This window comes from Onychomys torridus, chromosome 3 (genome assembly GCF_903995425.1).
Source record: "Onychomys torridus chromosome 3, mOncTor1.1, whole genome shotgun sequence".
NCBI lineage: Eukaryota > Metazoa > Chordata > Mammalia > Rodentia > Cricetidae > Onychomys > Onychomys torridus.
In genome coordinates, this window is record NC_050445.1 from 73,991,052 (window position 1) to 74,008,973 (window position 17,922).

General features: G+C 36.5%; 1 protein-coding gene across 1 annotated transcript in view; it reads left to right on the top strand.

Moving 5' to 3' along the window:
* Sema3e (semaphorin 3E) overlaps window positions 1–17,922 on the top strand; it is a 118,485-nt gene that overhangs the window by 2,784 nt on the left and 97,779 nt on the right. Inside the window, exon 2 of the mRNA XM_036181873.1 lies at window positions 6,328–6,488. Within this exon, the coding sequence (XP_036037766.1) occupies window positions 6,328–6,488 (161 nt within the window). The remainder of the gene's footprint in view (window positions 1–6,327; window positions 6,489–17,922) is intronic.

Consider the following 17,922-nt stretch of genomic DNA (forward strand, 5'->3'; position numbering starts at 1 on the left):
TTTATGGTCTCTTTTTTTTCTTCAATTGATATAAAATATGTAAATATGTATGTATTTAGGAATATATATGTATTTAGGAATATTTAGGAAAATACGTATTCTTAAAACTCTCCAATCAATTCCCCTTACTCAAATTTTGTACAAAAATCAACCAAATAACCTGAGCTATGTACTGAATTACTATAATTTCCCACTTTTTTACATATAGAAAAATGGAGCTTTTCTGAGGGGCAGTCATGTTGATTAAATGAGGTAATATTTACCTAGCACTTAATAAACAACACACAATTGTGCAATGAATGTGAATCCACTATGATTATTACCTTCTAGTATGAAGGTAAGTGTGACAATCAAGCCTTCTAGTATGAAGACATTTCGTTGCAGAAATGGAAGCATTTTATGTTTTCCTCTTTCATTTGTGAGATATAACTCTGATTTTAATTAACTGATTCATGTTCACTGTAGAAAATTTGAATAAAGTAGATATGATCTATGGACTTTTCAAGTCATATTTTCACTAGTTTTTAGTTTTTAAAATTCTATGAAAATTGATATTTTCACTGTTTGATTTCTGGCAGGCATTTTTCTATAGGCTAATCCATATTCTAAAATCATTTTAGCCTCCCCTCCTGAAAGTACGGCCAGCATTTTCTTTCATCAGCTTGATACAGTACAAATTCTTATTCTAATAGTGAAATGATTCACTAAAGCTTGCCCAGTGATTGGGTAAAACCAAAACTTATTATAAGCCATAGTCATCCTACAGTCTCCCCTGCTAGGTAGCCTCCTTCAATCTGTGGGTTGCAGTCTGATTGTCCTTTGCTTTATATCTAGTGTCCACTTATGAGTGAGTACATATCATGTTTGTCTTTCTGAGTCTGGGTTACCTCACTCAGGATAATATTTTCTAGTTCCATCCATTTGCCTGCAAATTTCCTGTTGTCATTGTTTTTCTCTGCTGAGTAGTACTCCATTTTGTATATGTACCACATTTTCTTAATCCATTCTTTATCTAGGTGATATTTTATAGTAATTTCTTAATAAGATTAATTATATTTAATTATTTAAAATGTTATTACTAGAACACCAGCCATAATACTTAGATTAAAATAGCATTTTAACATACTAAAAGTACAGCAAATGTATTTGCTTGCATATAAAGAGTTTTGTTGTGTTTTATAGAAATGCTTTCTTTAAATTCTAGTAATTGTTATTAGGCTGTTTACCAAATTTTACACTTTAACTTACTGACTGATTTTATGTTTAGAATGCCTCCTTTACAAATCCAACATGTAGATGAAGTAGAGAGATTGGGTATGGAAATCATTCCTTTCTCTTCTCTACAGCAGAAGCCAACAGCTCTGACAAGCCAGTTAGTAGTAGAAAAGATAGCTCAAATTGATAATAGAAAAATATAATTTCAATATTAGCAGAGGTTTGTTCTCCAACATTTAATAAGATTATATTGAATATCTATAAACATCAAGTCAATTACTTCAGTCTAGTAGAAATACAGACTACAGGACATTTGACATCGAGTAGGTTTGCCTGTGCAATTGAAGCATGGCCTTCTTGGTGACTGCTCTGGTGTCATATAACTAGAGGGACCAAACTGTTTATCACATGACTACACTTAACTACAGATGAGTAATTGGATCCAATTGAGATGCTAAGGCAATCTGCAAGGAGCCAGCTATGTATGAAATGTAAACATTGATGAGCTAGTTGTATTATTTGTCTTGAGAAGTTGAATTGAGAGTACAGGCACTATTGTTGTACAGTGATGAGTATCACTCAATAGGAGGCCAACAGGCATATTTGGCCATGGGGAAATTAATGGAGAAACCTCAGAAACAGTACACTGAAGCACTGACATTTATTTAAAAAAAAAGAAAAAAAAAAGAAAAAAAAAGGGAGTGGGGGTGGGGAGAAGAGAAAGAAACCAAAATGGAACATTCCCTCAGAGATCAATTATATGGGCTTCTGTTGATTTCTAATTGCCACAAGATCTAGCTTTCTGCACTAGGATTTACATTACCTAGTTCAATTTTTACTCTTCCAAAAGTTACTGTTCTGCATATCATGGCCATATGTGACCACACAGTTACTTTTGCAGGCCTGAATTTTGATATATACCAATTGGCTTTAATTGAGGCCTCTAATTACGAGAACAGTTTTGGAGTGATAGTGAAGATTACTGTGTATTTTTGAGCATTCCTCTTCAGAAAACCTTAGGAGAAATTTCTATTAATCCTCAGCACTTTGTGATCCTCCCATGCACATAATTTCACTTTGCTGTTGATTATATTGCCCTGACTTTTTCTTTGGGTATAGGAGAGCTTAAGGTCAATTTGGGGAGATGATTTAGCAATGTGTCAAATGCTAGAGGGATATTTAAGTTATATTAATTCCAAGTGGCTCTTTTTAAATTATTTTTTGTCTTACCCTAAGTATTCTAAAATATATATTTGTTAATTTAATTGAAATTATTTGTATGAGGAATTTCAAATCCTTCTGGGATTAAATAAGTTAAATAAGTGAATGAAGTAAGAGTGGAGTTAATATGGAATAAATGTAAATTAAATAAGCACATCCATGTCAAAGCACAGCTCTATAAAAAAAAAAAAAAGAGGATGGTGTTCATTATTACAGACATGTCTGAAGCACAAATCCTCCCCTGTAGTCAGTACTGTGAACTTTTCCTGACAAAATCAAAGATGACTATGTATGACTACCTCTGAGGAAGGACGGCTAAGGGCTGGTAAAAACATTAGAAGATTAATGATCCAGAACCAGGGAGTTTGCTGTGGAAATGAATGAGAAGACAGGAACCACTGCAGAGATATGCTGTGCTTCTTGTTCCAGTTCAAGGTGCTATACCTACTGACCAGCCTGAGCTGCAGAGGGAGTCACAGCTGGGACTGTTCTGCTGTGTGCCTTGATGGTAGTCAGGAGCGGCAGAAGCATTCAAATCACATAACCCCTCCCAAATGTGAAAAGGTTAAAGCAAATTATACTTAACCCTTTGTTTTTTTATATAAAAATCACTTAGCAATTATTATGGGAAATAGCTACATAAATAAAACAAAGTAAAATAAATTTCTTTGACTTGTTGCCTAAGATGGGTGATGACATTCAGTTTTATGTATCATAAATATTTTGGCAGCAATTTTTTCTGAGGCAATTTGAATGAGTCAAGATAAATAATCTGCAACTTTTTTTGGTAACAGTAACAAGAAGAAAACAGTTATCTCATCATATAATTATTTAAATAATAAAAATAAAACAAATGGTTTAATATTTCTCTTTAGACAAGGTTCAATACAGGAAAATAGTTAGCCTTTATTTATTAAACATATCATCCCTTTTTAAGCAAACATTATATGTGGGAATTCATTAATTCAATGACAAGTTTGGCTTGTTTTTTATACCATGCTATCCCCTTCACTGTGAAAATGCAATTGAGTCAATCAATTAAAAAGTATAAAGGCAGAAAAGAATAAACATAGAAGGAATGAATCAAATAGGTTTAAAGGCTGTCCAAAGTTACCCAGGCTACTAAGATCAAACTCATGACTAAAATTTGTTTCTTCAGATTCTGTGTATAGGAATTTGGTTGTGATGCACATGCATGCTGTACTTTGATTGCCATGTTTTAACAAGTAATCTGAGGGGTTTCTTCTTGTAGTAGTATTTACCTATTAGAGTCATTAAACTTGGGTTGCCTGAATTTTTCATCAATAAAATAAAGTAAATGATAACTTTAACTATCACAATGTGGGAGCTCACTGGAAAAAAGTGAGTCATTAGGAAATAGCTTGTATATAATTTGCATGGATTAATGCATACACAGTTCTTTCCCTTTGCTTTGCTTGTCTGATCCCTATCCACAGTGACATGAGTAAACCTGTGTATCTTTTGGGTTCTATGGGGCTATAGAGAGACCAAATGGGTCAGGGAAGAGTTTAATCCACCAGAGTAAAAGATGATTTATGATACAGTGAATAACATGCTACTGTTGACAAATAAATAAGAACCTGTAATGTTTTAGAAATAATAAGCTTGACAGAAGTGGAAAATAGATAACTAGTCAATATTGATAGCTGTCTTTTCTTGTATGTCAACAGGGGTAATGTGGAAGGTGTTAATGACCTCATCCAAAAGCAAACACAAGCCTCCATAGATGGTAGATGGACTTAACTCATGACATCACCTCATTGGTTCTTATTCCAATTTCTTATTTTCAGTGAACCATCCTGGTTTTATCTATTAAACTCTGGTAATAAATAGTTCAGGCAAGAGAACTCATATCAGAATCATTTCATACATTTCATTAATTTTCCAAGAAATCTAATTTCCTGAGCATTGCTTCTTACCATTTTTGGCAACTCAATAGTATGAAAAGTGTTAGTGCTAATATGTGGCCATTCTTTGATGAGACTTACCCATTTAAGATAAAGATGGTTATGCACAGAAAATGGAAAGTATCAGCAAACTACCAGGCTACATGGGGAAATTTGTATGGTAAAGAGTCCACTTACCAGGGCTCCCAGGAAACCACCAGCTCCCTTTGCTCCATATTTCTCATATGATATCGAATTCCAAAATGTTGTTTTCCACTTTGTGAATGTCTAATAAGGATGATTGTATGACTTTTAACTTAAAAGTATTAATTGTGACTCTTCTTTTTCTTCTGGAATTCTAGGTCTCTATCTAATCTTTCTTTAATTCCAGTTTTCCTCCTTTTCCATTAAAATACCTGGTATTCCTTCAGGCCTACCCTCAAGATTTAGTCTCAGTTTTCACGTAGGTCCAGTGGTTCAGTATCTCAAATGTGATGTCTACGTGGGATACTAGAATGTTTGCAGTATTGCCTAATTTAAACCAGAGATTTAAAGGAAATTCTACTCCATGGAATTTTGAGCATACAAGGTTGCAGAGCAGAGACCTCTGTAAAGAACACGATCTTCTTCACTCGATTGTTTTTATTTTGTTTCTTTGAAATAAGCCTCACTAAGTAGCCCAACAGGCTTTGAACTCTCAACCCCCTGCCTCCTGGATTCTTAATAGAGAGGAAAAGAGATTTTATCTTTACTATTTCAGATAGAAAATGTTGGATGTTTCTCATACTTCCATTGATTTGTGTTTGGTGTCCTGGTCAGCACGATTGCACACACCCTATGAGCAGTATGGGGGTTAACTGCAGAAGTTCCTCTTCTCACTATTTCCCAAGGAGACTTCAGCAGGTCTTCTGTACACAGCCTGGTCTTAGGGGCAATATTCCTTTTCATCCCCCAAAAGCTCTTATATATCAACTTACAAGCCATAAGCACCAAACTGACATATAAAATTAAAGATCGTTCCTCCAACAAATAAATGTACACATGAGACTTTGCCAGATTCTGATTTCTTAAATTTAATATATATACCCCAAATATATTGTTTGTGATTCCTACCACAGACAAGAATGCATGAAGACAGACTGAATCACAATAGTTGAAAGCAGATCTCAAATGGTTTTTAGGAGTAATCACAGTTGTGATTACAAACTTGACTGTTGCCAGGGTTTTGATTTTGAATATGATTTTCGATATGAGTTTTAGGTAGAAATATGGTTTTCCTGAGTAGATGTCTATTAGAATGAAGTAGACACACTTGTGAGTGTTTTGTGTAGATGTGACATCTTGTTATGCAAAGGCAGCTTTAAAGTGAACTTTTTATGTTGTGTTACACAGTAACTATTGTTATTGATGATTTTATCCATATTTTAAGGTCATAGAATATTTGCCTTACATACTAAGTTTTATTTAGGTATTCAGATTAATAAATATCTGAATGCTCACACATTAAAATATATTGTCATATGACTATATAATCAGTCACTCCCTTATATCTGTGGGTATTGCTTCCACAGTTTCAATATGGATGTACATGTTTTTAAAGTGTTATACCTATCCTGGACATACCAAGACTTTTCTCATTCTTCACCAAACAATAGTGTAATAACTTCATAAAGCATTTACTTTGCATTGGGTAGCATAAGAATCTAGAGATGACTTAAAGAATAAGGAAGAACATGCTTAGGGATAAGTAAAAATTGTTCCATTTTATATAAAGGACCTGGGCATCATTGCATTATTTACATTATAGTATTGGAAGACCTAGAACAAAGTCCACATGGATACTGAGGATGACTGGATTTTTCTAATCTTCTCTGAATAATTCAATTTAAGGCTTCATATCTATGAAACAAATATAAAAACTGGGCTTTCATGGAAGGGTTATGTGTTCTCGTGTACTTAGTATAGACCTCTGCTTGCCTTTCAGAACTCTTGGACCTGAACAGAACATCAATATTTCAAAGCCCCTTGGGATTTCTTGATCTGCATACAGTGCTGCTGGATGAGTATCAAGAGCGTCTCTTCGTGGGAGGCAGGGACCTTGTCTATTCCTTGAACTTGGAACGAATCAGTGATGGCTACAGAGAGGTATCGAAGGAGGAAAGAAATAGGGGTGGTATGACAAGGGTGTTGCCTGACATTTTTCTCACTGTGTCTACTATTTCTAAATTTGGAATGATTACTTAATAGAAATACAATCTTCATTAAAAAGGAAACAATTTGGGGAAATTTTATAAAGCATCCTATGTGAACATTTCTAACACATGACTGATATCAAGATTTGCAGAGGGACACTTTCCTTGCGCTCTGATGTCCTTGCACAACAGTGACCTTTGTCACCGTACCCACTTGCTGTCTGGAGACCTGAGGTCAAGGGTCCTGGATTAATAGCAGTGCCTTTGGGCTCTATTGTTCCAGCATCCGAATATGGACCTGTAATATCAGTATACCTGCCTGGAGTAGTTTTGTTGGCAATATTGTTAACTGCCATGGATGCTCCTCAAGCTTGCTGGAAAGCACATTATTAAAGGAAGATCAGTGTTGGAAATGGTTAATGGTGGGAAGGAAAGTAGTGTATACAAATAGAACTGGATTAAGTTTCTCAGAATCGTATCAATTTCACATGAAACATGAAGGAATTTAGATCATAAAGTTTTGGCATTAGTGTGCATCTGTAATAATGCACTTTGTTTATGCTTTATTTTTATGTTCATCCAAATGGGCCAGAATTCTTTCAAAATTCCTTTCTTCAAATTCAAAATTCTTTAAAAAATACGGCAAAAAGCAGCATTGCTTAGTTTTTGCCAAATCCTAATTCCTAGAAGAAATAGTTTAAAATGTTTTGCTGTTTTTTCTGGTTCTTGTTGTTTTATTTTTGTGTAAACTCACACATGGGAGCTGGGAGAGCATATAAGTAGCACTTATAAGGTCCTTGGTTCATCCACAGCCTTCGCCATGCCTTGCAAATATGAAAGGCCGTGTCTGTTTACTGTGGGCCATCGGTAGGAGTAGTGTTTGAATTTGTGTAGTATGAGTTAACTTTAGGGAAGACAAGGACTTGCTTCCTCCTTTTGCAGTAGAGAAATTCAGGGATCTGCCCATCACCTATCACCAGCAAACTTTGACCTGCCCTCCACCTTCCCAGCATACAAGACTGAAATTTTGGTTAAATAATAATTGTGTGTTTACAGTATTGTAACTATGAAGATAGTTCATGGCATCTTAACTTCCCTTCCTTTGCTTACTTCTGTCTTTCCTCTTTCTCGTTCCTCCTCTTTCTGCAACTTTCCCATTTGCTGTGAAAGGGGAAATTGTGCCTTTGTTGCTTGCCCTGACGATCTCACCAACCCCTAAGGGGTTTACATCACAGTACCCTAGGGATCTTTGCATTTCTTTCAGCATAATGGATCTTGTGCTACCAGGGCATCCTCTGTGCCTCTGACTTGTGGGGATGCTTTACTGTCCGGGGCCACATCTTTCTGGCTTTAGTCCATCATTTTTCTCAATTATACCTCCCTCCATACTTCTGAGGAAAAATTCAAAGTCAATTTTGATTATATACAGATACACACACACACACACACACACACACACACACACACACACACCTATGCACAACCTATGTATATATAAATACAGCTCACTCAATCCATATAAAGTTACTGTTATTTATATTATTTCAGAGCTGACCACTTCTATTGGATAACCAATGGTCCTCATTTGACTTCCAATAAGCACATTGACTTCTTTTTTCTTCTTTAAGTACTTTCATACATGGATGCAAATATATCCACATGACCTTCCAGTTAAGTTCTATGGATTATTCTCTTACTTATTGGATGGTCTCTTTCACATCTAAAACTCTCTTTCCAGGTCACTCTCAGTAGTAGTATGCCAGTTTACCCAGATTTTCCATGATGGAGTATGTGATGTAGGAGCAAAAAACAACATCTAATCATCCATGGATAAGGGACTCAAGGGGCCTCCTCCCCATGGCTGAACAATTTGCTACTGGTAGGTTCAGAGAGAGTAGCACTCATTGCCTTCAGTTGGGTACCTGCTGTGACCCCATCAGGCTCCAGTGGAATTGAGTACACATAGGTGGCCCTTGCTCAACTAAATGATCACAAAACCAAACCAAAAGTCATGAATCTGGGAAAGCAGGTGTTAGGGCAAAGTAATTAGAATATATTTTGTGTGTGTGTGAAACTGCGAAAAAACAAATTAAGCACTATAATATTAAGCCAGATCAAAGAGCAGGTAAAAGCACTTGCTGTGCAAGCCTGACAATGTGGGTTGAGTCTCTGGAACACCCAGTATAAGGAGAGAGCTGACTCCCAGAGCTGATCTCTTACCAGCACACTATGTGATGTGCCTTCTCTCATCACATAAATATAGATAAAAAATGCTTTTTAAAATAAGAGGTAAAGTTTCTAATTTAGAAGATGTTCCATGAAATCTAGCCTCTTGGAATGTGACTAATATCTGCATTACAGACATACTTCTTACATTTTAATCTTTGGACTGGATCAGGGCATGTCATAGAAAGGGCCTGGGAGTTACGATCAGCTTCCTAGGGCACAGTCTCAGTTAACCGCTTTCCTGAGCTGCTGTCTCCTCTGGGTACAGAGAGGTCAAGATGCAGCAGCCCCTACGATGATCTGATTCCCCTTCAGAGTAGGGTAAATTGGGTCTCCTACTTATTTCTCATTTATTGTTTTGGCCTAATTGTACCCTCAGGCCTTTAATGACAAAAGATGAGATTTCATGGAGGAAATGACCCATGAAAATAATATAAGAGCAGGGGACCCAGAGCATGGTGAAGTTTTATGAACTAACTCTCAGGGAGGCAAAAGAGTAGCATGAGGCCATCGAGCTTCAGGGTACATCTAGCAAGGATGCCAATGAAAATAACTTATAACACTATTACATTGACTATCTTCTCTGCACTGATGAAAATATCTTGATTTTGTGGAGCCTAAAGCTTATATGTTCTTGAGAGCCTTCTTCAATGTAGTTATTTCAAACATAAATGTCAGCTCTACAAAATCCCTGTCAGATTCTCAGCAAAGGCAGATCCCAAGGAATTATGATATTGTTTATGCCTACTTGACTTTAAGGTAACGTGTTCCACTTACATTTCTTAACCAGTGTCTGTCCTGTCTGTTTTACACAAATGATTAGCAATACAACTCCCAGTAACCCTTTAAGCCCTGTTTGATTGTGTCAACTTCCTATAGTATCAGACTGAGTGAGATTTTGTAAGCTGTCTGTTTAAAATGTGGGCTTAATATGAGTTGAGTTCTCCAGTGGTCTCAGTTCTGAAAAATCTAAGTGGTGTTCTTCTGGGCAAGCTTTCCCACTGACTTTCTTTTTGGATACATGTTGACTCTTGTATTTCCAGTGTTTTTTGCTTTGCCTTTTCTATCCTTGATTTCTCAACATTAAGATAATGCCATCTGATATCCAGAACTACTTTTAGTGGGAAGGGTGGTTTACGGTGTGTTTTAAGATGCTGAACAGCATCTCTGGTTTTTACTCAGTAGATACCAATGGCATGTGTGGTGCTTTGAATGAAAAAATGTCTTCCATAAGCTTGGGCATTTGAGCACTTGGTCCCCAGTTAGTAGAGTTATTTGGGAAGGCTTAGGAGGTGGAACTTCCTGAGGAAGTGGGCCTCTGGCACAGACTTGAGAACATATAGAAGATGTAGAACTTTAACATGTTTCTATTGCTGTGAAGAGTCACCATGACCATGGCAACTCTTACAAAATAAAACATTTAACTGGTGCTGGCTTACAGTTCAGAGGTTTATCTATTATCACCATGGTGGAAGCATCCTGGCACATATGGTGCTAGAGAAGGAGCTGAGAATTCTACATTGAGATCTCCAGGTAGCAGGAAGAGAATGTCACACTGGGCCTGGCTTGAGTATCTGAGATCTCAAACCCCACCCCCAGTGACACACCTTTCCTGCAACAACAAGCCCACACCTCCCAATAGTGCCACTCCCTCTGGACTTATTGGAGCCATTTTTATTCATATCACTTTCAGTTCTCTCTCTGTCTGTCTCTTTGTCTCTGTTTCTCTGTCTCCTTACTTTCTCTGTATCATGCTTGCACTTAAGATGAGACCTCTCAGTTTCTTGCTCTGGACACCATATCTGCCTGCTGGCATGACTTGTCACCATGATGGATTCTTATCATTCTGGAACTGTAAACCCAAATTAATTTTCTTTCTATGAGCTGCTTTTGATCATGGTGTTTTGTGATAATAGAAAATTAACTCTGTTAGTACACAAATAATCCCTGATGTCTTGATAATAAAATGAATGTCTCCAGATATTGTCAGTTATTCACCAGGAGAAAGAATTACCCTAAGTCAATCTGCTCGTCTATATGCAGGATTGCCCCCCCCCCCATTAACACCACCACAACCATCACCACCACCACCACACAGCCTAGCTGTGGATCTACCTATCAAACCATATTCCTCCTTCTGTTGTTTATATTAAGTATGTTGAAGAATATAGTCAAGGCTTGTTTTTATTATCATATCTCACTTTTTCATTTTTTTAGTTTTAATATATTTAAGATGTAATAGATTTAATAATAAAAGTAAATACCTTCCTTATTTAAAAAAATTTAAAAGTAACTCAAGCCGGGCAGTGGTGGTACATGCCTTTAATCCCAGCACTAGGAAGACAGAGCCAGGGGGATCTCTGTGAGTTCAAGGCCAGCCTGGTCTACCAAGTGAGTTCCAGGAAAGACACAAAGCTACACAGAGAGACCCTGTCTCAAAAAAAAAAAAAAAAGAAAAAGAAAAAGAAAAAAAATTAACTCAAATAACCTTAGAGCAGTTATTTAAAACCTTCCTAATGATGTGACCTTTTAGTACAGTTCCGAATGTTGTGGTGACCCCCAACTATAAAATGAATTTCATTGCTACTTCATAACTAATTTTGCTACTATTATGAATCATGATATGCAGGATATCTGATATGTGACCCCTGTGAAAGGGTTGTCCAACCCCCAAAGGGGTCATGACCCACAGATTGAGAATCACTGCCTTAGACTGTATAATAATAAGAACCACTGGCCACATCAAGATGAAGCTATCACCAATCCCACTACAAGGGCGACTATACTTACCTTCTTTTCACTTCTCTATGCATCTTCTCCTAAGAGAAGATACTTGCCCTTGTTTTTAGCTTTCAGAATTATTTTATTGTATATTCTGTATACACTGTATTGATTAGTGTAGGTAACTAGCTGTGAAAAAATGACGTACAAAAATATATTGCAATTCCAGGGTTGCTTCTGTTGTTTTCTGTCATTTAATGTAATTTTGTATATGGGTTTAATCCTATTCATCATTCTTCTTGGTTCCTTACTGTTAGAGATGCACTGGCAACCAGGGAGCATTGCCCTGATGTTTGAAGTTCAAATCTTGACTCTCCATATATAACACTAGGTGAATGCCTTCACTTGGCTGGGCCTCTGTTCTATACTTGTAAAAGGCAAATATTAGTCCTCTTTGAATATACAAGATTTGTTCATTTTTGTAAAAGACCATGCAAGTTTTTTAGATACACAATAAATTATTAACTTTGAGTCTGTGAAATATTTTCCAACATATAAATAGAGCATACTTCATCATTCCCATATCAAATGATATTGGGTAGATTCTAATATTTGGCTTCACTAGTGCTGAGATCATTCTAGAAAGCATCCCCTGCTACACAAACACAGGAAGGCACCCAAAGAATATATGCAAAAGTAGAATCACTAACAACGATACATGAATGCCACTTGTAAAAAGTGGTGACCCAGGTAACTTTGCCAAATTCCTCCTCCACTCATGTGCAAGGTGCCAGTTTATTTGCAAAATCACCTACATTTCCCCATTTATCTTCATGGCCCACATAGTCTTCAACACTTTTTCTTAATTCATGTACCTCTGCATGACTACATTACTACTAGCTTTGGAACAGTAATTTCCATTTTAATCATTTTAATTTATTTATTTATAATTTTAGCAACATTAGTATGGATCATATAAAGTATAAAACTTAGAACATATTGTAGTAAATAAAAAACATTTTATAATGTCAAATATGATAAATGTTACAAGGAAAATAAAGCATCTCTGTGGGGGAGGGGAGGTAAAGAGGATGGCATGGAGAGCAGGATGGTCAGAAAACTATTTTCATAGAAGAAAACCTGGTTGCACACTGTATGTCAAGGCTCAGTAACCAGCTGTGGCTTGTGGCTACTGTACTAGACTGCAGAGTTGGAGAATGAAGTCAGAGTGCATGGGCAAGGTAGATTTGGAAAACCAGATCATTGAAACAGTTAAGGATCAGGCACCAGTTGGCTGGTGTGATGGACGATAAGTCATGTTTGTGAAGAGAAATACAGGAATGTAAACTAAAGAGATTTCCTATTAAGAAGAAGGAACACCAAGGGATGATGTGAGAACACTACAAGAGAGTAGCAGGTAGTATGGACATGGTCATAACATGAACATCTGAGCAGGGCTTTCTTCTCACTACTATATTTTAAGATTTTAATGGACAAATTTAAAAAATTTAGACCAGAAGAAGTAAAAAAAAAAGAAAAAGGAGGGGGGAGTGGGGGAAAATCAATGAAATCATCTTCACCAGAGTAAGAAAGCCATCATCACTAAACATGACTGGAGGGAACCATGGTCTCAAGGGGTGACCTGGATTTAATTAGAGAGAGGAAGTAAAGGGAAAAATAAAGGAGAAGTTAGGAGGAATTTTGTTAATGGTGTTCCAGAGGATTTAACAAAAGGATTTGAGGCATTTAGAAGGGTGAGGTCAGATGAGGGGCGGTACAGAGCCCTATGGGATGTGACTTTAAGTATTGATTATTGACCCAGGGTGAGGGTCAGTGCTGCCCTTGGTGACTATAGTTAGCAGTCACCAAGGATGTGTCACGATGGATTAGCCTTGATGGTTTCTCAGTGAAGATGAGCAACTACGAATCTTCACTTAGCACATAGAAACCCTCGAACTCCTTGTCAGCAGCCGACCTACCATCTATCTCTGTGAGGCTCCTTCTCCCTTGTTACCCAGAGATGCCCCTCTTCTTCTGTAAGATGACATTCCTTGTGTGTGTGATATGAACCCCTCTTTGCTGATCTTTTGTTACAATTGGTTATTTTCAGTCTTTCTTTAGACTTGTTTATCCCCCTCTCTAAAAAAAAAATCAGACAAATGCACTTTTGTGTGGGAGTTTCTTAATGTTTTGGGGTCCTGTGACCAAAGTCCAGTAATACTTACAGGAATAAGATAATCATGTAAAATGCAAAAGAAAGCGACAAGATTAGTGAGTAAAATTAGAGTAAGTTTCCCAGATTGACAGCCCTTCATGATCTACTATGGCTTGCCTTTTAAACTTAATCTCAGCTTGATCACACCAAAATGTATTCAGTCAGACCATTTCTACCCACTCTCCCATTCTGCTGATTATTCTCCAGCCACATTTCCCCCCCACATCTCCAAACTTTCCCCCCTTTAAATTGTTCTTTCTTTCTTTTTGCTAGGTTTACAGAAGATTCCCTGGCCTTTCTTAACCTTCTGTAAAAATCTGATTTTGATTCCCATATTGTGTTAAAATAGACTCTGCTTCTCAATCTACATGGGAAGATGGCTCCTACTTGTAGGTCTTTATTAGGTTCATCTATGCCGACATAGATATCTCAAATAGCACAGTGTGGTGGTTTAATAAGAGAGGTCTCCATAGACTCCTATTTTTGAGTGCTTGGTTTCCGGTTAGAACTAAAGGAGTAGGAGGTGTGGCTTTGCTAGAGGAAGTGTGCATGCTCTCTCTCTCATGCTGTTGGTGGCTGGAGATGTGAGCTCAGCTCTTCCATTCCCATTCCTGCCTACCGCCACACTCCCCACATACTATGGTGATGGACTCTGATAACTCCGAAGCTGTAAGCCCCCAAATAAACAGTTCCTTCTATAAGTTGCTTTGGTCTGGATGTTTTATCACAGGTATAGAAAAGTAACTAGTACACATCAACACTGAAGAAGTTACAGTGCATGTGTTGCTAATTTTAAAGCTCCCCATCAAGCATCATCGTCTGCTCTCCTGTAAATCCCATTGTATTTGTTGTCAAAACACTTTCACAAAATGAATTTTTTTGAAAATTTTCTAATTTCCTTTAATTTTGTCTGCCTTCTGATAATCCCACCTCACACCTTACTCAATTCTTACATATGTACTTTCTGGCAAAGAAAGTGATACTGTTTCAGCATGTGGCTGTAATTCCTGCCTTAACTGCACATTTATAAACACCTAAGGCTCTTGTAAATAATGTCATTCCTGACCCCACCCCTGGAACGAAATGAGGAATAAGTGATTCTTCTTAAATCCACCCAGGTAATTTTGATGTGTGTCCAGATATTCTATCTCTCCTGGAAAACAGTAGTCCTATCATGTAGCTCCAAATATTTTTAAATGTATTTTAAACAGAAACATGTGGACACACACGTAACACTGAACTTTCTCATTCAATTTCAAAATGCACAAGAACCTACCACTTAATAGGCATACTCTGTTAAGTAGTTTTTAGGAATTGCCATTGTTTTAAGAGTCTGTTTTATTCACTACACTTCCTAAAGTATGTAATAATAATCTCTAACCACTAAATACCATTCTGCTGTCTTTGTTATATCCATGAGCACATTTCATTTTCACTGAAAAATAAAAGTGAGTTCTCATGTTAAAGATTTCTCTTTTTTCTAAAACTTTCAATTTATGATTCCATTTACTTTATTTGAGAGCTCTCCTCTGCTAAAATTTATATGTCATTCCCTCTAAAAGTCTCTAAAATACCTCCAAATGACATCAGATTTTTAGATTTCACTTTGATCTTATCACTTTGTCAGTGACATTTTAAGAAAAATTTAAAAGGCAAACAACCCTCCGTCTATTTTTTTTTTAATTCTAAAATCTTTGACTCCAAGAAGAGGTTTGTCTGAACTAGAGAAAAACATGTTCTGAGTGAAATGTTCTGTAGCATTGATGTTTCTGATCCAGACCTGACAGTATCAAGATATAACATTGATAGTAAAGTGAAAATTGGAAGAGAGACAACATTTCATTTGCTTAGAGTTCAGTACCTACCCCTGGCCTTCTTGCTAGATATTGTTTACAATGAAACTCCACACCTATATTGAGATTGGTTTCCATGCACAGGAATTCATGTTTGATGTTGGAACAGTTCTTATAATATTTCCTGTCAGTCAGTTTTAATTATAATTCACTATTTAGTAATAAATTCTAATTTGGGTTGTCTGAATAAATATATATATATATAATTATAATTTCTCCCTACACTTCCTATTCATATCCAATGTATTCATACCTCTGGGAGTGTCAAGATGTGACCAGGAAAGATAGTGACAATTTATGATACGTTAGATTTCTGACCAGAGCATTCAAACAGAACAGGCAGACATTTTGTTTTGCATTAATACATTGAATTTTGTTGATCCAATGAACTTCAAATCAGTTGTTAAAAACTTTAAGGCTTATTGTAGTAATTCATAGAAAACTCTTAATATGTTAGACAATATAATACAAATCCACAGATTCTATAGCTAGATCGTCTGGATTCCAATCTTAAGTCTACCTCTTATTAGATTATTGATGTGGACCTATTTATTCCTCATCCATACTGTTCAATCATAGACTAACCATAGTCCCATTTTCTTGCCTTTTCTGAGGAGTTTAGAGTTAGTTCATGTCTAAGACAATGTTTCAAACACAGTAAACTCTATCTACATACTTTATCATCATTAGGATTTAAGGCAGCTGATTTGAATGTGCCAACCTTTCTAAGGAAGGTGGAAGTACGAGCGCAGGGCACAGATGAGCACAGGCCCAAAGTGAGCCTGGAAGATGGGCATGTGGCCGAGATTGGCTCACAAATAAAACTGACTGCTTGGTTGCAGTCAACGTTGGTGTGACTGGAACATTTTGAACACGAGCAAATCGTAGTTAGAATCCGAGTTCAGTTGTGTTTCCTTCAGCAGCAGCACATTGAATCAATGCAAGGAGGAAGACACCGGAGATGGGAAGCGAGTAAGTAGTAGCAATTACACATGAAACCATCACGTCTATCGCAGAAGCCTCCACTCTTCCCAGGGCACTCTTTCTGAATCATGGAAATTCCTGCCCTGTCTCCTCTGCTGGTTTTCTGGGTACCACCTGGCTGCATCTTTTGGAAGGAGGTTCCTTTGGTTCTTGCTTGCCTTGCTGAGCTGCCGTTTAGCAGTGTTTAAGGGCCGAAGGACTAGTTTGTTGGTGATGACAGTGGAAAGAAGTAAACGAACTTCACTACCTCTCAATACTTAGGGCAGAGCCCACAGCCCCAGGAGGCTCCAGCATCCAACCCCAGGTAACAGACACACACACACACAGCTGTGCCTGCCTTAACTCCTGTTGTAGTCTGGGCCTGGAAGACAATTACTGTGAATTCATGAAAAATAAACTGACCCTCTGGATAACAACAATTTTAGTTTAAAGCATAAGATCTGTTTTTCTTTTTTACAAAACATCAGATATGGACATTTTCTTCATAGAAACTATATTTTAAGAAGGTCATAATTTAACCAATATTTAACAATAAACCTTTAGTTAAGGGAAATTTAGTAACGTATTTTGCTCTCTAGGTTTCTAAACTTAAGCTTATTTTGCTTATTTTGAGCTAAAATTACATCAATTAATTTGGATTTCTGTAGATATGACTGCCATTGGAAAATTCTATTTAGAAAACTATACACGATTTCCTCATTCACTCAAGGTCAAAAAGAATATTGTAGTTTAGAATTTACTTTTTGATTGAGTGGAAGGGAAACATTAAAATATAATTTGCATATGAATTTTAGGGGTAATTCACATTAATGATAGCAATTGAGAAAGTTTCACACATAAAGGAGGGCATTTATCGGGTCATTGATGTTTGTGGAATGTGCAAGTTCTGGTTGGGTCCAAATGCTTTGGAGAATGAGTCTTTCAAGTATTGATTTTTATCCAGAGTCTAAAAGATCATAATTCTGACTTATAAACAATTTGGATAATGGCAGTCATTATAATTAAGTGCAAAGGCATAAACCCTAGGAGTGATAATGTGTGTGAGGTTAAGGACTACCATTTATAAGCCATTAGGATTATTTTAATGTGTTATATTCAAATATACTTTCTTGCTTTTAATGATACTTATAACATGTACAATTTAAGTTTATATTAATGATTCCTGTTATTATACACAGATACAAAATATAGAAAGTTAAATTAAATTATAAAACACTTTTTATTAGAATACTAGAAATCTGAAGATAGTATTACATGAAATTATAATAGTGTCATAACTGTGTGCTTATGATATATGGAGATAATTTATGCTAGTTGAATTGTTTTATTTATTTTTAAGTAAAAAGGACATTTTAAAACAGTTTATTTATCCCATCTTTGCTAATTTG